At 42.1% G+C, this 21,059-nt stretch overlaps 1 protein-coding gene across 1 annotated transcript; it reads left to right on the top strand.

Moving 5' to 3' along the window:
* The first annotated feature begins 1,372 nt into the window (after nucleotides 1–1,372).
* GRXCR2 (glutaredoxin and cysteine rich domain containing 2) lies at nucleotides 1,373–19,722 on the top strand. Its single transcript, XM_068979335.1, has 3 exons — nucleotides 1,373–1,708; nucleotides 9,108–9,329; nucleotides 19,540–19,722. Exons 1-3 carry the CDS (start codon nucleotides 1,373–1,375, stop codon nucleotides 19,720–19,722), a joined length of 741 nt encoding a protein of 246 aa, XP_068835436.1.
* The last annotated feature ends 1,337 nt before the right edge of the window (nucleotides 19,723–21,059 follow it).

Genomic DNA, 21,059 nt, shown 5'->3' with positions numbered 1-21,059 from the left:
TGGGAATGGCTTCAGGGGTAGAAGAGAAGTCCGTCTGGGCAACCAAGTCAGTGAAGATGTCATTAGCAAAGACAGAGAAAGGCTTAGCCTCCACCATGTCAGCTCTTCCAGTCCAGCTCCTTCTTTTAGACCCAATCCAAGGGCCCTTTCTTTACAAGCCTTCTTCTATCCTTGTCTCCTGAGGGGCCGCTGTCTTCCCAGAATAGTTTTCTGGCAGTCAGCAGTGGACAGTTTGCTCCCTAAGCAGGAGGCTGTTATTTCCTACGTGTTAAGTCTGTTTCCTAAACTAGATTGTAGGACTATCATTCTCAAGCCCCATGTCATGTGCTTGTTTGATATTCATCCTAGCAACTTTCTCAGTGTTGGCCATTTACTAGTGCTGTCTGGAGTAGGCAGTGGGGCCCATGCTATGATCGCAAATGAAACTGTAAATAAGCAATAGATATAAAGTGGGACTTCCCTGGAGGCTAAGATTCTGCACTCCCACTGCAGGGGACCCAGGTTCGATCCCTGGTCAGGGAACTAGATCCCACATACCACAGCTAAAGATCTTGTATGCCACAATGAAGATTTAAGATCCTGTATGCTGCAACTAAGACCTGGTGCAGGCTAAATAAATAAACAGTTTAAAAATAAAATAGAAAGTAAAGGTATGTTGGTTAATGTAGTTCAGAGGGACCTGTGGCTTCCTTGTCTAGGGCTCCATGAGACACGATTGGAAAACTTTCAGCTTGGTGGACTGATCATGGGTTTTGGAGTTACTTAAGAACTGAGTTCGAATCCCCGCTCCATCACTTACTGGCTGGAATTGAGTAAACAAACGAAGAAGCTGCTCTGAGCCTGGCTTTCCCTTCTGTAAACACAGATAATAACACTTTCATTGCAGGTTTACTGTGAGGACAAAGTAAGGTAATGCATATAAAATGTCTGGCACCTCTTAAATGCTCACTAGGTCATAGTTATCACTTCCCTGGTGGCTCAGACGGTAAAGCGTCTTGGTTGTTGGTAAGAATAACAAGACCCTTGCTAACTGATCCCTACTGAAGTGGTTAGTTGTTAGTCTATATAAACCTACTCATGCTCACGTTAATAAAGCTGAGGTTGGGGTGAAGTTACGGGTGAGCTTGGGATTCAGGGGGCACCCGGTCTCGTCTTATGCTCCATTCTCTCCAGAAACCTGCAATCGCCTGCCTTTGCATGGAGGTCTATCAATATTTAATATGTGGGTGTCAATTGCTGTAAACCGAGCACACCCCAGCACCCAACTTGAATTAATTATATGCAGAAGGAGTGAAAATAAAATGCTTTTCTCAGAGCCCCACATTTCACTGCTACACCAAAGCCTGGAAACCACAGGGTGAAATCTCTGCTGATGGAGGAGCCCGAGAAGAAGCTGGCCCAGAAGAGTGACGGCAAACCCCGGAAAGTCCGATTTAAAATCTCTTCCTCCTACAGCGGCCGTGTGTTGAAGCAAGTCTTTGAAGACGGGCAGGAATTAGAGTCACCAAAGGAGGAATACCCTCACAGTTTCCTCCAAGAGTCCCTTGAACCAATGGATGGTGTTTACGGATCTGGGGAAGTCCCAAAGCCCCAACCGTACTCTCCCAAGCTGACTGCTCAGAGGATCAGCGTGTTTCGAGAGGGTAGTGCCTACACCTTAGCAGGCAGCCAGCCTTTCTTCAATGATTACAAGGCCAATGACCATAAGGTTGGTATTGCCCCTGGTGTGCAAGCTTTAAGGACTAAAATGTGGTTAGAGAAACACCTAAATGTTTCAGATTGTATCTTGCTTGTGCTTGAGTACCAACCAGAGCTTTTGTTGTTGTTTAGCCACTTAGTCATATCTGACTCTTTTGTGACTTCATGGACTATAGCCCACCAGGCTCCTCTGTCCATGGGATTCTCCAGGCAAGAATACTGGAGTGGGTAGCCATAACCTCCTCCAGGGGATCTTCCTGATGAAGGGATGTACATCTCCTGCACTGCAGGCAGATTCTTTACTGCTGAGCCACCAGGGAAGCCCAATCAGCTATAGGTACACCAAATGCAAAGCTGCCATCAGAATAATATTTTTGGGCCAAAAATAACATTCTTGTTGACTACTTGTTGGAAAGTGCAAAAAGCGTAGCTGGTATTCAAATTCCATCCAGGTTAACAAATTGTAATTGGGCGTTCAGCTGGGATGTCTTAGTAAGTAAATGAAATAGAGATACAGTGGTTTCCAGGTTGCCAGACTGCTGTTTTAGAAAATTATGCTGCAATGGGTTGCTTTTCCTGGAAGAGCTAAGTGTTTGAAGGTGCTCACTTTACTCCAGCCAATTATTTAATTTATGATTTATCCATATCTTGCTTTGTTTTTTACCTCCCTCCTGCTGCCTGCTTTTTAATAATGCTTGTTTGTTTATTTCTTTTGCCTTTCTATTGCTTGTTAGCAGGAATCCTGGGTGGAACCCAGGGAAGAAATGGGAAAAGCAGATCAGCCAGAGGAAATGTTACATGTGGAAGACATTTGAGCTAATAGATAGATAGAAACAGGTATTTTATCTGTGAATTTCAGTTATTTTCTCCAGTACCAAAGATCATCAAAAGCCCATACATGATTTTCTTTGAAGCTAGAAGAGTCTGGAACATGTTCACTGGTTTCCGCAAACTAATAGGAGGTGTGCATATGTTCTCTGCTGCAGGAGGACCATGAATGCCTTGGGAAAAAAAGCTTAAGCACAATTATATAATGTACCAGGTTACTAATGAATAGCACACCAGGATATGCTTTCATCTTTAAAGTGCAAAATTCAGGTCATTACTCTCTAATCATTTATATTGTTCTTTTCCTAAGGAAACAGGTTATATAGCGATAGCAGACAAATGTACTGGCCATGTTGGCATTAGTATAAGTTTAATTATGAGCATGTCCACATTTATCAAAGATAATACCAGGCTTCTTTTTGATATTCAAGGGGGCTGGAATGAACAATTCCTTTTGTTAGTGGAGTGGCTTCCACATTAAAGACTGCTGCTGCTGCTAAGTCGCTTCAATCATGTCCAACTCTGTGCGACCCCATAGACGGCAGCCCACCAGGCTCCCCCGTCCCTGGGATTCTCCAGGAAAGAACACTGGAGTGGGTTGCCATTTCTTTCTCCAATGCATGAAAGTGAAAAGTGAAAGTGAAGTCGCTTAGTCATGTCTGACTCTTTTTTTGTGTGTGTGTGTGTTTTTTTTTGTGTGTGTCTGACTCTTAGCGACCCCATGGACTGCAGCCCACCAGGCTCCTCTGCCCATGGGATTTTCCAGGCAAGAGTACTGGAGTGGGGTGCCACTGCCTTCTCCGCATTAAGGCACTTCTGCATTAAAATCACATTCTACCTCATTGGGTCTTCTCCACAACCTTGAGGAGAAAGGTTGTGAAAAATGTAGAGTCGTTTCCATTTTACAAATGAGGAAAGTTGAGTTCCAGGTTGTAAGGGACTCATTAGGTACAGACTTAGAACAAGAATTTAGGTCTTCTAATTCCCTATGTTCTTGGCCCTATGGAATGTTCTTTTTAAGAGAATAAGACCATTAATAATAGTGATGACAATGATTATAATAGTAACCATTTTTCAAGTGATTATTATGTCCTGGGTACTTGGTTATGTCTTGTACTTACGGTACCTCTTTTTAACCATGTCTCATTTGTAGCTTTAGAATTTATAAAGTCATAGTTTATACAAACCTCACACAAGTCCATGGTTTATAGTATTAGCCTGCTTGACCTTCATCAGTCATGTGTCCCACTTGGCATTTATGTAAAAGTATGATTAGGCATGGACTTAATAAAACCAGACGCCTGAGTCTTACTGGCAGCACTGTACAGTGGTTTTAAACACAGTACTCTCTAGACCAGTTTCAGGGTTTGATTTCTGCCTGGTCTAGTTATCCTTGGTTTCTTTGTGGCATGAACAAATGCCACATCCTGCTGCTAGCCAGTCTCTGGGTGTGAGAGCGGTCAGGTTGGATTTTTGCAGCTCCACCCACTGAAATAGGTTGTTAATGTGGTGCTTGGGAAAAATAAGGAAATGAGAGCTGAGAAGTCATGATTTTTCAATAATGAATCCAACTGTGAAATAACTCTTGGTAAATATTGGCTTTGCAGCAACATTGGGTAGCAGTTAAGCACAATTAAAAAGAAGTGTTCTGAACTTGAACAGATATTTGTATACCAGTGTTCATAGCAGCCCAGTTGCCCACAGGTGGAAGCAAATATCAATCAATAGATGGATGAACAAACAAAACATGGTATATACATACAATAGACTATTATTCAGCCTTAAAAGGAAGGAAATTTCAATACATGCTATAACATAGATGGATCTTAAGGACATTATGCTAAGTGAAGTAAACTGGTCACAAAAAGATAATTGTATGATTCCACTTGTATGAGGTACTAACATAGTCAAATTTGTAAGACAGAAAGTAGGATGGTGTTTGCCATGGGCTAGGGAGGGCAGAAGGTGGAGTTTAATGAGTCCAGTTTCAGTTTGGAAATGAGAAAAAGTTCTGGACATGGGTGGTGGAGATGGCTGTACAACAGTGTAAAAGTGCTGATGCCCCTGGATTGTACCTTACAAAAGGTTAAAGTGGTAAATTTTATGTGATGTGTATTTTATCATAATAAAATAATAATCATAAAAAGAAGGCTCTGATGTCAGTTAAACCTGGACTTGATGTCCTGTCCGTCCAGCCCACTTACTCTGTGAGCTTGGGCAAGCCACTTAACCTTATGATAATAAAAGTACATGGTTGCAAAGATTATTGTGATGATTAAAAATATAAAAGACATGAAAGTACTTAGCATTGTGCCTGGCACACATTGTATATGCTCGGTATGTGTTACCTACCACTGTGATAATGACCAGGTTCTTATTAAGGAAATATTGAGGCTTTTAAAATTTAATGTGATGGATAGAGAAGATCTTATAAACAGGTATCTTAAGGATTTGAAACTGACTGAAGTGTATGTATGTGTGCATGCTTAGTCATGTCCAATTCTGTGATGCCATGGACTCTTGCCCACCAGGCTCCTCTGTCCATGGGATTTCCCAGGCAAGAGTACTGAAATGGACCGTCATTTCCTCCTCCAGGAGATCTTCCTGACCCAGGGATCGAACCTACCTCTCCTGCGACTCCTGCATTGGCAGGCGATCCTTTACCACTGAACACTTTATCCTAAGTACAAAGTGAAAGTGAAGTCGCTCAGTCGTGTCTCTTTGCAACCCCATGGACTGTAGCCTACCACGCTCCTCCCTCCATGAGATTCTCCAAGCAAGAGTACTGGAGTGGGTTGCCATTTCCTTCTCCAGGGGATCTTCCCGACCCAGGGATCGAACCCAGGTCACCCGCATTCCAGGCAGACGCTTTAACCTCTGAGCCACCAGGGAAACCCTTACCCTAAGTATAATGGTCATTAAAAAAGATGAAAGGGAGGGACTTCCCTGTGAACCAGGGGCTAAGACTCCATGCTCCCAACGCGGGGGCTGGGATTCCATCTCTGGTCATGGAACTAGATTTTGCATGCTGCAACTAAAGATCTTGCATGCCACAATTAAGACCTAGAGCAGCCAAAAAAGCGGGGGTGGGGGTGGGGGTGGGGAGGAGGAAGGAAAGTAACATTTATTGAACATGAACTTTCTGTACTGTTATGCAATTTCATCCTCACAATAATTTTGGGAGGAAGAGTTTAACAAATTGGAAAAACAGAAGTTCATGGAGGTTAAATAACTTACAGACTTCACACACTTGTCAAACAGAGTTTGAACTCAGATTAGTCCACCTCCAAAGCACACTGAGTTCCTAGCCCCAACAAGACATGTCTGCATTTAAACACAGAGCAGTGGAAGGTTGCATGCTCCCTGAATGGCAATCTCAGTCCCATTGCTTTTGACATCAGAGTATTTATGAATACTTGATCTTATATAAGTTGACATTCTGGGATTATGGAATAAACCAAAAACGTCCTGGCTCTATCTTGGCCCTCTGTAACGTAAGAGTGAGTGTTCCCCACAGGCACTGGAGTGCAACTGGATAATGTGAACTTTAGTTACACCCAGAGAGTTTCTTTAGATGCAAGGAAGAACTTGGCTCTCATGGTAAGTATATTAAAAATAAATTTACTATCCTGTGTGTCTCAGATGTTGTCCAGCTGAGAGACAGGAGGTCGGGCCAGATAAGTGAAGGTTGTTGTTTTTTTTTTCATATGTTAAGAATTTTGAAAAACTAGCCTTTTGTATGAAAAAAACTTCTGAGTAACTGAACCTCTTCAGCTATTACTGGAAATAGAAATGGAACCTTCCAAAGGTACCACCATCTTTATCTTCTGATGCTCAGAAACTGATAGTCCAGAGTGTGAAACAGGAACCCAGCATGCATCAAACAATAGTAAATGGAAGCTGCCACATGATCCCTTGATGAGAGGGAGAGGACACAAGGCCAGGTAGGAAGCTTGTGGCTTCATTAATAATTATTGAAAACTCTGTGGGTGTTTCAAGGAAGGGGATCTGAAGATTGAAGTCCTGCTCAAGCCAGGTTGTGCCTGAATGTATGAGGGCTAAATAGGAGACTGCTTAACTGTGGCATGTAAACAGATTTGGTTTATATAGTTCTGTAAAAGCAGGGCAAAACATTTCATGCTGGAGAATGTAGCTATGTAGCATGATTAATACTAACTGCAGTAAAAACACTCATCATTTGGATAGTATCTTCAGCTTTTGCATACTCTAACGTATTTTTCATTGTGCCCTCACCCTTGGATGTTGGTAAAATTAGCCCCAGGGATGAGAGTTAAAACACTTAGGAATGTGTTAGGAACATTGAGGTCAGCACAGAAATCAGGAGAGTGTTGGGGCAGGGTTCTGATACCTGGGGTCCTGAGCATTAATGTCTACACCGCTGGGTCTGTGGGTGTGAGAGGCTCCCTCGGGAAAGGAGTTTGAGAAACAGGAAGGTGCTCAGGAGTCTCAGGACAGCACCTAATTATCAGCTAGTATGGAAATATTTGTATATTTTAATCACTACTTTATTTGTGGTGGTGCCCACCATTTGGCTGTCAGCCCATTTGCATGAGAATACTGGGGTCCTGAGAGACCAAATGGCTCTCCTGTATCTCACAATTGGTGGACAGTGGGGCTGGGATACAGCGTTGTTTCCTCTCTAAGCTATCTGTGAAGAAGTATGTGTTCTTAGTTAACTGACATCTAAACATTTCCTGCCCAGACTCCTACTGCGCTGTAGAATTGTCCAAATTGTTTCTCAGAAAATGATGAAGTAACAGATGATAAATCTATAGAAGGGAACATAAGCTATTAATAATGATGCTGCAGGCTTCCTAGGTGGTGCAGTTGATAAAAAATGCACCTTCCAATGTAGGAGGTGCAAGAGATGAAGTTTCAATCCCTGGGTCAAAAATATTCCTGGAGAGCCAAATGGCAACCCACTCCAGTATTCTTGCCTGGGAAATCCCATGGACAGAGGTGCCTGGTGGGCCACAGTCCATGGGGTTGCAGAGAATTGGACATGACTGAGCATGCACACACAGTATTTTTATTGACATAAAAATGTTGATCATATATGAATAATGAACACACACAACATATATATGTATAATCTTACTTGGTGGAGGAGGTGTTTGTGAATAGTATAGGGTAGGTGCTAAGAATATGGACCTTAGAGTGAGACAGACTTGAGTTTAAATTCCAGCCACAAACCCTGAATAACTCTGCAAGTTTGGAAAGCTCTTAACCTTACTGAGCCTCAGTCTCTTCTTCTATAAAATGTATAGAAATCATTGCATCAGTATCATAGGGATTTTAGGGAGGGAAGTGAGGTAATGTTTGTAAAGTGCTTAGCATGATGCCTGATGTTCAATAAATGTTATCCACAAATAGCAAGGAGATCCAAACAGTCCATTCTAAAGGAGATCAGCCCTGGGTGTTCTTTGGAAGGAATGATGCTAAAGCTGAAACTCCAGTACTTTGGCCACCTCATGTGAAGAGTTGACTCGTTGGAAAAGACTCTGATGCTGGGAGGGATTAGGGGGAGGAGGAGAAGGGAACAACAGAAGATGAGATGGCTGGATGGTATCACCGACTCAATGGATGTGAGTTTGAATGAACTCCGGGAGATGGTGATGGACAGGGAGGCCTGGCATGCTGCGATTCATGGGGTCACAGAGTCGGACACGACTGAGCAACTGAAGTGAACTGAACAGTACATTCAATAAATTGTATCTACTATTATTACTTATAGGACTTCCCAGGTAGCTCAGACAGTGAAGAATCGGTCTGCAGTGCGGGAGACCCAGTTTCAATCTCTTGTTGGGAAGATCCTCTGGAGAAGGGAATGGCAAGCCACTCCAGTATTCTTGCCTGGAGAATTTCATGGACAGAGGAGCCTGGCGGGCTACAATCCATGGGATTGCAAAGAGTCAGACATGACTGAGTGGCTAACACACACATTATTACTTATGCATAAAATTTTGGAGAGAGATTTATTTATTAAAAAAACTCAACTTATTAATTTCTTACAATCAAATACTGCCAGCTAGCATTACTTCCGCTCATGCATCATTAACAACAAAAGGATATTTCCTTGGTATTTTCAAATGATGTATTATACAATAAACAAAAAAAGCTAGAACTTAAAAATGTATCCTTAATTAATTACATAAAGCGGTAAATTGTTTAAGAAGCATAACTAATAATTTGGTTTCTGAGAGATTTATTTTTTAAAAGCATTCCTATATGTGCATAAATCTCTCACTCTGCCCAGCCCTGCACCAGCTCCCATGGTATGTAGTAGGAACAGAAGCTCAGGACCTTGTCCTGCAGAGCCCTGCATTGTAGTTATGTGATTAGTTCAGCTTTGATTGGTTACTATCAACAGGAAATAAGAAGCTGGCGATCAGGGTTTTCAGACAGAACAGAGAATCCAGGGAATGAATTATAGTTTGGGGTTGTGATGGGACCCCGAGTGCTGGATGGATGGTATATATCTTTCCTGGGATGTTGAAGGGGTTCTGCAGCTCTGTATTTGGTGACTGGGGCATCACCAAGCTCATTCTTCATGTCTCTAGTCCCCACCTATTATAGATTTTGGAAAGATAATCATCTACACGAATAACCTGAAAATCATTCGAACTCCAATGGACAAGAGAGATTTCATGAGGAAAATGCTGCGAAAGGAAGAGGAGGCCGAGGAAGAGTCTCTGATGAGCAAAGAAGAAATCTGTGCACACCAGAACCATGGTCCTTTGCCAGAGATGGAAGGCACCTTCCCCCATAACCAGTACCCACAGGTGTGTCCCCACAGTTCACTGCTCCGTGCAGGGCTGGCCCTAGAGCTGTGGCCTCCAAATTGTTTTGATTGTGTACTCTTTAATGTACGGTTGAATATGAATACCTAAGATGTCTAAATGTTAATGATGCTGAGGAATTTTCACTTTCTTTTATTTTAGTGTTTTCTCATATTTTATTGTTAGCAATAATAGTTACAAGTTCATACTGTAAATACAATTTGAATTATTTTGAATGATTTCTTTAAAGATCTGATTAGGTGTTTTCACTATTGTTCTGATTTATTGTTTCACTATTGATCTGATTTATTGTTTTCACTTTGTAGTGTGGCTCAGAGCAGCCTGTTCTAGACATGGAAGAAAAAAGTTACCTCTGTCCTTTTCTTATGGGTTTGCTTGTGGTTCTATTATTGGTTAATACTCAACCCACAGTTTCCCTGAAGAAATCTAACAAAGCTACTTGTCTTTAGATTTCATGGAGATTCAGTTCAGTTCAGTTGCTGAGTTGTGTCCGACTGTTTGAGACCCCATGGACTGCAGCACAACAGGCTTTCCTGTCCATCACCAACTCCCGGAGTTTGCTCAAACTCATATCCATTGAGTCAGTGATGCCATCCAACCATTTCATTCTCTGTCGTACCCTTCTCCTGCCTTCAGTCCTTCACAGCATCAGGGTTTTTCCCAAGGAGTCAGTTCTTTGCATCAGGTGGCCAAAGTATTGGAGCTTCAGCTTCAACACATCAGTCCTTCCAATGAATATTCAGGACTGATTTCCTTTAGGATGGACTGGTTGGATCTCCTTGCAGTCCAAGGGACTCTCAAGAGTCTTCTCCAACAGCACAGTTCAAAAGCATCAATTATTCAGTGCTCAGCTTTCTTTATAGTCCAACTCTCACATCCGTACATGACCACTGGAAAAACCATAGCTTTGACTAGACAGACCTTTGTTGGCAAAGTAATGTCTCTGCTTTATAATATGCTGTCTAGGTTGGTCATAGCTTTTCTTCCAAAGAGCAAGTGTCTTAATTTCATGGCTGCAGTCACCATCTGCAGTGATTTTGGAGCCCAAGGAGCAAAATCTCTCACTGTTTCCATTATTTCCCCATCTGTTTGCTATGAAGTGATGGGACTGGATGTCGTGATCTTAAGGTTTTAAATGTTGAGTTTTAAGCCAACTTTTTCACTCTTCTCTTTCATTTTCATCAAAGGGCTCTTTAGTTCTTCTTCACTTTCTGCCATAAGAGTGGTGTCATTTGTGAATCTGAGGTTGTTGATTCCTGGCAATCTTGATTCCAGCTTGTTCTTCATCCGGCCCAGTGTTTCTCATGATGTACTCTGCATATAAGTTAAATAAGCAGGGTGACAATATACAGCCTTGATGTACTCCTTTTCCAATTTGGAACTGGTTCATTATTCCATGTCTGGTTCTAACTGTTGCTTCTTGACCTGAATACAGATTTCTCAGGAGGTAGGTTAGGTGGTCTAGTATTCCCATCTCTGGAAGAATTTCCCACAATTTATTGTGATCCACATAGTCAAAGGCTTTAGGCATAGTCAATAAAGCAGAAGTTGATGTTTTCTTGGAACTCTCTTGCTTTTTTGATAATACAATGGATGTTGGCAATTTGATTTCTGGTTCCTCTGCCTTTTGTAAATCCAACTTGAACATCTGGAAGTTCAAAGTTCATGTACTATTGAAGCCTGGCATGGAGAATTTTGAGCATTACTTTACTAGCATGGGAGATGAGTGCAATTGTGCAGTAGTTTGAGCATTCTTTGACATTGCCTTTCTTTGGGATTGGAATGAAAACTGACCTTTTCCAGTCCTGTGGCCACTAATGTGGCCACCGTTTTCCAAATTTGCTGGCATATTGAGTGCAGCACTTTCATAGCATCATCTTATAGGATTTGAAATAGATCAACTGGAATTCCATCACCTCCACTGGCTTTGTTCGTAGTGATGCTTCCTAAGCCCACTTGACTTCAAATTCCAGGATGTCTGGCTCTAGGTGAGTAATCACACCATCGTGATTATCTGGGTTGTGAAGATCTTTTTTGTACAGTTCTTCTGTGTACTCTTGTCACTTCTTAGTATCTTCTGCTTCTGTTAGGTCCATACCACTTCTGTCCTTTATTGTGCCCATCTTTGCATGAAAGGGATTCCCTGGTGGCTCAGAGGATAAAGCATCTGCCTACAATGGAAGAGACCCAGGTTCGATCCCTGGGTTGGGGAGATCCCCTGGAGAAGGAAATGGCAACCCACTCCAGTATTCTTGCCTGGAGAATCCCATGGACAGAGGAGCCTGGTGGGCTACAGTTCACAGGGTCACAAAGAGTTGGACACGACTGAGTGACTTCACTTTCTTTGCATGAAATGTTCCTTTCATATCTCTAATTTTCTTGAGGAGATCTCCAGTCTTTCCCATTCTATTGTTTCCCTCTATTTCTTTGCATTGATCACTGAGGAAGGCTTTCTTATCTCTCCTTGCTATTCTTTGGAACTCTGCATTCAAATGGGTGTATCTTTCCTTTTTTCCTTTGCCTTTAGCTTCTCTTCTTTTCTCAGTTATTTGTAAGGCCTTCTCAGACAACCTTTCTGCCTTTTTGTGCTTTTTTTTCTTGGGGATGATCTTGTACAAAATCATGAACCTCTATCCACAGTTCTTCAGGCACTCTCTCATGGAGATTAGTTTAGCTAAAACTAAGCAATAGCTTCTATAAGTCCACTAGACCAGAAATTCATGAACCACAACATGTTGTAACATGCTGTAACATGCTGAAAGTGAGTGAAAGAGCTGGGTTATCATTGTCACTTTATGTAAAATGAGAGAACTCTACATTATGCATGCAACAGGGTCTCTTGGGTGCCACATTTGTTAAGTTAAGCCCAACCTAGTGAGGGTGCTGGTGTCACCTTGTTTATTAAAAATGGATATCACATTTTCTTTTGAAAATATTATTAAAGCTTCTTACATTCTTTTAGTTCAAATGTTTTTTTCTCTTCACACCTTTCAAAGGTGTGCATTCCTTAGAAGCCATTGCTTAGACATGCTCAAACGAGCAGGAAGGTGATGACATTCAGGAGTTCACAGTGTGAAGTTGAGAGTGGGAAAAGCAATTTTGGTGAATGTAAGCAAAGAGAGTAAAAGCTTAGAAGACAGCAGAAATGAATTTTCCCTCTTTAGAGTCCATCTCTTGAAACTTGAAGCTGAACCTCCCATGGGTTAGCATGACAAAATGGGCCAGGGTCTTCCTCATACCGTACCGTATCATAACTTGAGTGATGTCCCCACCCTGGGAGGGTTTAGGGGAGAGGAAGGAGAAGGCCATGACCAGACTCCAGTTCTGCTCACAGCCATTCCTTTCTCTTTCACACCTGACCTCATACTTGATAAGATATATTTGAAATGCAAATCTGATCATGTGACCCCCTTCCTCATCCTTTCCCCACCCCAAAACTTTCAGTGGCCACTCATTACTTGGGATAAAGCTGAAACTCCTCACTAGTTCTAGAAAGCACTGTGGACTTGCCTTCTCCAGCCTCACGACTTAAACAGATCTCTACTCCTTCTCTCTGCCCCAGACCCGCTGCCCATCTGCTTACCCCTCAGATGCTGTTTGTTCTTTCCCAGCGGAGCCTACTTCCTTGTTCCTAGAATATTCTCCGGACACCCTATCTCCTTGCCCACAGCCCCTTGAGATCTCGGTGGAGGCATTACTTCCTCAGAGAGACTTCTCTTGGCTTCCGTGAGGATAAAAATCCACGAGGATGGACTCCTTGAGTTCCTGTGCTCCCTGCCCCCACATTTGTAATCTTACATTTATTTGTGCGATTGTTTGGTTAATGCTTGCTCTTACTCACTGGGATTTGGTCTTTGTGAGGGCAGGGAGAATGCTTATGTCAGGTGTGACATAGTAGTTCCAATGCCAAAAATAAAAATATATATATATATATATATATATATATATATATATATATATATATATATAGAGAGAGAGAGAGAGAGAGAGAGAGAGCCTGGCATCTAATTAGATGCTCAGTAAATAGTAGGTAAATATTTGTGGAATTTGGAACTAAGTGCCAAATGATAAGAAATATTTTGCCTTCTCTATAGCACTATTCAGAACCTAGCCTAGCAGAAAGGCAGACAGCTAAACTTTGCGATACTATGCATCACCATCCCACTTTGAAATTCATTAATTCTGTTCTTTTTCCATACCTTATCGTAACTTGTAAGAGCATGTATTTTCAGAAGAGGACCAGAAATGCAGGTCACACTGCAGGCCCGAATGAAAAAGCAGCAACAGGCCTGCCATGGCAATTACCTTTAAATTCAATCTGGAGAGAACTATGTTTGTTTTGTTTTTTTTTTGGCTCTAATGCCATAAACTAGGACAGAGGTGTGTAGCAAAAAGTTCCCATGAAAGCTTGTGCTTTACTTGTCTGTCCTCTAAGCTCTGTTTTAAATTGTTATTTGTTGCCCCCTCTCTCATGCAGTAAATGCCCAGACAACTTTTATTCTAAAATACAGGGTCAGAGAACATCAAGGAGCCCATTCTGACCAAGAGACTCTTTGTTGTATTATATGGAACAGGGAGACAGTAGGGTCTTCCTTGATGAAAGAGCAGGGCCAGGCTAAAAGCCAGGCTAAACTTGAACCTCTATATTAACTACAAAAGAAAAGGAGAGGAATGATTGAATTGAGCCACAGGGGAAAGTAGAAGAGGAAAAATCTGGCCTTGTAATCAGTGGGCTTGAGACCATAAGTCATCTGGACTTCTTTATGCTTTCTGTGATCTTACCTTTGAAACAAAATGATAATAATAATAGCTACCATTTTAATACAAAATTTTAAAATAATTTTTAAAATTTATTTATTTATTTTTGACTGCTCTGTGTCTTCATTGCTTTGTGTGGGCTTTAGCTGCGACAAGCAGGGGCTACTCTTGACTGCGATGCTCAAACTTCTCATTGCAGTGGCTTCTCTTGTTGCAGAGCGCAGGCTCTAGGCACACAGTAGTTGCGGCTCTCCGGCTCTCGAGTGCAGTCTCCGTAGTTTCGGCTCTTGGGCTCGAAAGCGCAGGCTCGGTAGTTGTGGCACATGGGATTACTTGCTCCGCGGCGTGTGGAATATTCCTACACCAGGAATTGAACCTGTGTCCCCTTGCAGTGTTAGGCAGGTTCTTATCCACTGCATCACCAGGGAAGTCCTGCCAGTTTTGGAGGGTTCGTGTTAGCCAGGCATCATGCCCATGTAATAGTCCATTTCATTCTTCTAAGGACTCTGTTTGGTAGTTATTATCTGTAGCCTCATTCTGCTGCTGGGGAAATAAGGGCTCAGAGAAATTAAGTAACTTGTCAGAGATCACCAGAGTCAGTAGGCAAACTCAGGTCCATCTGGTCTTAATCACTCTGCTCATCAACCCCCAGAGTGGCTCTGATTCCCATCTTAAAGGCTGAGTCTCTGATGAAAGCCCTTTTCTTGGTCCTGGAGCTAGTGAGAGATGGTTTGGGTAGGTTTGTGGGTTCTAGACCCTAAGCTATGCTGTGCAGCTATGCTCTATGTTCTTTTACTAAATATTTTCTGTGGAGAATTTTTAAAAATATCAAGAATGGTAGACAGATGCTATCATGCATGTCTAGTATAGAGCAGAGGCTGAATAAATACCTGTCGAATTAACTGAATAATTAAAAAGGATATGGAGAAGAAACAGTTGGAAGAAGTGTGGTAACTAGGCTAAGAGTGGAAACTCCAGTGAAACCTCTAGCAATGCATCATATAACCATTGACATAAGATGAGATTTGACTGAGATTTGTTCTTGTTCTTCATGACTTGCTCACCAAGTCATTTAGTTAATCTTTTACCCTGGCATTCTATCCAAATGAATTTTTGGATTGCGTGTATAGCATTGTGGTAGGATTTTACTGTATTTTCTTTGACAACATTGACTTATATCATTAAAATCTCATGGAGATCACAGGACTTCCCTGGCAGTCCAGTGGTTAAGATTCAGGGGACTGGGTTTGATCCCTGCTCAGGGAACTAAGATCCTGCATGCTGCTCAGCACAGCCAAAAATAAATAAATAAATAAATAAATAAATCTCAGTGGAATCAAGTGCAAAACAAAAGCATGATGGATTTGGCAGGAAAAAAAGGAGCATGGCAATTTAATTTTGGCAGACATATTTATAAGACCCTGAGATATATATAAGGACCCTGATGCTGGGAAAGGTTGAGGGTGTGAAGAGAAGGGAGTAACAGAGGGTGAGATGGTTGGATGGTATCACCAATTCAATGGACATGAGTTTGAGCAAACTTCAGGAGACAGTGAAAGACAGAGGAGCCTGGTATAGTGTAGACCATGGGGTCACAAAATGTCGGACATGACTTAGCGACTAAACAACAACAAATATTTTTTTTGCATACTTTAAGGGAAGAAAACAAATTTCCCCACTGTTAATATATAAGAATATGGCAACAATCAGTAAAGTATTATAAAAGGTGCTTGAATATCATTTGGGACTTTTGTCAGCTGGATAATCATTTCCATTCCCTACATCTAGAATAAATAAAATAAAACTCAGTATCTTCTTAGGCACTTTGCAGTGCAATGGGGCTATTTTCAGAACTTAGGCCTCCCTTTTCAGAGATGATTTTTATTCTAGGGTTACCAAAGAAAGCTGTGCTAGCTGATTGAGCCACCCAGTGGACTTCAGCTCTCTTGTTAGTTCCTGGAATTTGAGAACAGAAAGGGCTCACCAGACATTGTTGTTTTGTTTATTTATTTATTTATTTATTTTTACTGTGCCAGGCATTGTGCTGCCCCAGGAAATGATGGAGAAAGGAACCAAGCCTGGAGCACTTCCTATCTAGTCAGCAGGAACTTTCAGGGGGATGTGAGACCTCCCAGGCTGGGGGCAGTAAAGGAGGGTGGAACTCCTGGTCTGGAAGTGTGAGTGGGCTAGCCTTCCTGGAGGAAGGGCTGCTGAGCTGACATCTGAGAACAGGCAGGAGTTGGCTGGGTTGAGAGTGGGAAAAGGTCCCTCCAGATCAGCTAGAGAGATACCCAAGAATGAGAGCCTGATGAAAGAAGTAACTGAGAATGTACATATAAGAAGATTGGGTTTTAATCTGAAGTTGATCTGGTGGGCAGGTGTTCATGACAAGGTTTCCTGGGTGCTTTCCATGTGGCAATCGCAGCTGTAAGTAGCTTCATGAGATTGGCATCTATGGGGAGAATATCCAAGACCAGAGGCAGAGACTGCTGAATTCATGCCAGAATTGATAGGCGTCTGGATTAGGATTGTGGTTATGGAAAATGGGAAATGGGACGGATGTGAGAGATGTTCAAAAGATGAAATAGATAGGAATTGGTGCTGAATCCACCTGGTATTGACCTGGTATTGTCCCTTATTTCTTAGAAGGCTCATGGTCTGTGCATGGTCATGGCATGGAAGAGCAAAAATTGCAAATTTCCTTGAGCTGTCTTAGGGGAAGAGCATGACCATAGCCAAGGGACACAGTCTGATGCCCCTAGGAGGAGGGCAGTCAAGGTCTACAGATTTACTGGCACGTTTTAGAAACGACTGATTTAAATGGAGAACGTATCCTATGTCAGATAATATACTATAGCATTTACGTAGCCTCGTTTAATATTCCAGCTACTCAGAGAAGTAAGCAATACCTGCTGAGATCAGAGGTTGCTGTTCTCTCACTAAGTTGTGTCCGACTCTTTGTGACCCCATGGTCTGCAGCACGCCAGGCTTCCCTGTCCTTTACTATCTCCTGGAGCTTGCTCAAGCTCATGTTCATCGAGTCAGTGATGCTATCTAACCATCTCGTCCTCTGTCATCCCCTTCTTCTCGTGCCCTCAATTTTTCCCAGCAACAGGGTCTTTTCCAATGAGTTGTCTTTTCGCATCAGGTGGTCAAAATATTGGAGTTTCAGCATCAGTATTTCCAATGAATATTCAGGATTGATTTCCTTTAGGATTGATTGATTTGATCTTGCTGATCAAGGGACTCTTAAGAGTCTTCTCCAGCACTACGGTTCAAAAGCATCAGTTCTTTGGCACTCAGGCTTCTTTATGATCCAACTCTCACATTCATACATGACTACTGGAAAAACCATAGTTTTGACTAGATGGACCTTTGTTGGCAAAGTGATATCTCTGCTTTTTTAATATGCTGTCTAGGTTTTTGTCATAGCTTTTCTTCCAAGGAGCAAGTGTCTTTTAATTTCATGGCTGCAGTCACCATCCGTGGTGATTTTGGAGCCCAAGAAAATAAAATATGTCACTGTTTCCATTGCTTCCCCATCTATTTGCCATCAAGTGATGAGACCGGATGCCGTGATCTTAGTTTTTTGAATGCTGAGTTTCAAGCCAGCTTTTTCACTTCCTCTTTCACCCTCATCAAGAGACTCTTTGGTTCCTCTTCACTTTCTGCCTTTAGAGTGGTATCATTTGCATATCTGAGGTTCTTGGTATTTCTCCTGGCAAACCCAATTCCAGCTTGTGGTTCATCCAGCCCAGGATTTTACATGATGTATTCTGCATATAAGTTAAACAGGAACGGTGACAATATATAGCCTTGGCGTACTCCTTTCCCAATTTTTAACCCGTTCATTGTTCCATTTCTGGTTCTAACTGTTGCTTCTTGACCTGCATACAGGTTTCTCAGGAGGCAGGTAAGGTTGTATGTATACCATCTCTTTAAGAATTTTCCGCAATTTGTTGTGATTCACACAGTCAAAGGTTTAGTGTAGTCAATGAAGCAGAAGTAGATGGTTTTCTGGAATTCCCTTGCTTTTCTATGATCCAACAGATGTTGGCAATTTGATCTCTGGTTCCTCTGCATTTTCTAAATCCAGCTTGTACATCTTGAAGTTCTCAGTTCACACACTGTTGAAGCCTAGCTTGAAGGATTTTGAGCACTACCTTGCTAGCGTGTGAAATGAGTGCCATTGTGTAGTAGTTTGAATATTCTTTGAGACTGCCTTTTATGGGGATTGGAATGAAAACTGACCTTTCCTAGTCCTATGGCCACTGCTGAGTTTTCTAAATTTGCTGACATGCAGAGTGCAGCACTTTAACAGCATCATCTTTTAGGATTTGAAGTAGCTCAGCTGGAGTTCCATCACCTCCACTAGCTTTGTTCATAGTAATGCGTCCTAAGGCTCACTAGACTTTACACTCTAAGATGTCTGACTCTAGGTGAGTGATCACACCATTGTGGTTATCCAGGTATTAAGATCTTTTTTGTATCGTTCTTCTGTGTATTCTTGCCACAGATCACAGTTAAAGAAACAGATTTAGGGTGATTAAGGGGAACTGTCCAAGGTGCACAGTTGATGTCAGAGGCAGGCCTCAGTTCCAGGCTGCTGACTTCAGAACGAAGCTCTTTAATCATGGAGCCTTGTCATGGTTCTCAAAGAGAATAAAGATAAAGTACTGCTGGAATTCAGCTCTAAGCTCTGAAGGGTTGCAACATTCACTCATGCATCCACTCAGGCACACAGAAAAACCTCGAGCGCCTGCAATTGGGTGACTGCGATGAGGGGTAACATATGGAGTCCACACAGCACGATCTCAAGTACCTGACTCTCAAGGAGCCATGCCTGCTTCCTCCTCTTCAACCTGTATGCCCACTGGCATATGACTGAGCCTCTCAGGGTCTCTTTTTTCCATCTGTAATATAGGAATGGTACTACTTCCACTATCTCACAGGGGTATTGTGAGGATTAGATGAGTTGTTGATAGAACTCTTAGAACAGCACCCAGGGAATTCCCTATCTGTCCAGTGGTTAGGACTCTGCACCGTTACTGCCAAGAACCTGGGTTCAGAACAGTGCTTGGCACCTTCTAGGAGTTCTACAGGTGTCCTCTATTCAGCAATGAGGAACAGGAAGTCCTTCCCTTACAGGCACAGACATAACATGTCAGATAGTGACAGAGAGATGAAGGTCCAGCTGGGGAGTGCATGGCCTGGTGGCTGGGGCTGCAGTCTTAGAGAGGTCTTCTGGGTTAATCTCTGATAAAGTGCCATGACTGTTCTGTGCCCCTGGCCAGTTCCCCTCACTGGCATTTATGGGAAGCATTTTCCTTTAAAACTGACCCAGCCTTTGTGGGTTCCCAGGGCTGTGTTGACTTGCATGTGAACAATGGACTGAAACTGCTGCTGTAATGTAACCCTGACCTGTCTCTTGCAGGAAGGGGAGCAGCCCGAGGACAACTGTTTCCACTGCCAAGGGTCGGGCAGTGCCACCTGCTCCCTGTGCCACGGCAGCAAGTTCTCGATGCTGGCCAACAGATTTAAGGAGTCCTATCGGGCCCTGCGGTGCCCTGCCTGCAATGAGAATGGCCTGCAGCCTTGCCAGGTCTGCAATCAATAGCCTGTGGGCTTTGTAGGTCCACTTTGATGGCATCCTCCCTGAAGTTATTTCTGATAAACTGCTCCTCCTCCATCTCCCAGCAAGAAGCCATGGTGGCTGCAGCACTTCCACCACTGACACAACTCAGTTACTCCATCACATTTTGTGAGGCTGGTAACTTCTCCACGTGGGTCTAAGTGACAGAGGCATTTTTGAATTAGAGTCTGTTTTGAAGCTGTTCTAAAATGATCCTTCTAGAACCATGCACATGTATCTCACTTGACTTAGCTCAGTTTTCTCCTTGCACAAGTGAACAAATAAATGTACAGTTCAGACAGCAGGTTGAAATCATTTTCTGGTTGGGAGTTATTTTGCAAAATTATGCGATGAGAAAGGAACTAAAAAAACAACAACACAGGTTTCTTAGGAACTGAATTCCTGAATTTCTCAGGAAATGAAATGCTTATAATGCATTTCAAATTGGTCAAATTTCATTTTTTAATTAAGCAGAAGAGGAAAGGGGTGCCCGATGCTGAATGCACTAGCATGCACTGAAGACAAAATAGGAGGTACACGGTTCTTGCTGAAGACAGGCAAGCTGAGGAGGCCTCTTTTTCAAAGTCCTGAGTCTGTCCCTTTGTGATGTGCTTGGGTAATATGCATGTGGGCACGACCAGCGCTGCTTCTTAGGACAAGATGAGATAAGATATTTCCGTGTGCCTCTGAACTGCTGGGTTATAAGCCAAGTCAAAATCATTTATGATAAATTTGGTGCTTAAGTGTGTGTGTGTGTGTCTGTGTGTGTGTGTGTGTGATATGACTTCTCCCAGATCCCAAATTATTACCAAATAAATGAATTTATTTTAAGGCTAAAATATAGCCATGATCTCTTCATAAAAGACTATGGATATATTATAGGTATCTATTGGAAATTAAAAAAAAAAAACTAGCCAAGGATGTTTAGCAATTATGTTTCTACTGTCTATGAATACACATACTAAGAATAATGTTTCCTCTTAAAGTTGGTTGTAAAATTAGAAAAATAGTTTTGTTAATGAACTTTTGTAACTCTAACAGCCTCTCCCTTCCTCCTTGAGAAATCCATTATCTGTTGAGGTGCATTGCTTTTCTATGGTAATTATTTTGATTTTCTTAACTTTTTTCAGATTTGTTTGTTATTCTCTATATTCAGCTGTTAAGAGACTTCAGTAGTGCAGTGCTTTTCAGATAATATAAATACTTCTTATAAAAATGCTATTTGCATTGACATGGATGGTCCTAAAAACTGTCATACAAAGTCAAGTAAGTCAATAAAACAAATATTGTATAGTAATACATATATGTGAAATCTAAAAAAA

This window comes from Capricornis sumatraensis, chromosome 9 (assembly GCF_032405125.1).
Source record: "Capricornis sumatraensis isolate serow.1 chromosome 9, serow.2, whole genome shotgun sequence".
NCBI lineage: Eukaryota > Metazoa > Chordata > Mammalia > Artiodactyla > Bovidae > Capricornis > Capricornis sumatraensis.
The sequence above is the reverse complement of the archived record's forward strand: the minus strand, read 5'-3'. Positions and strand labels throughout refer to the sequence as shown.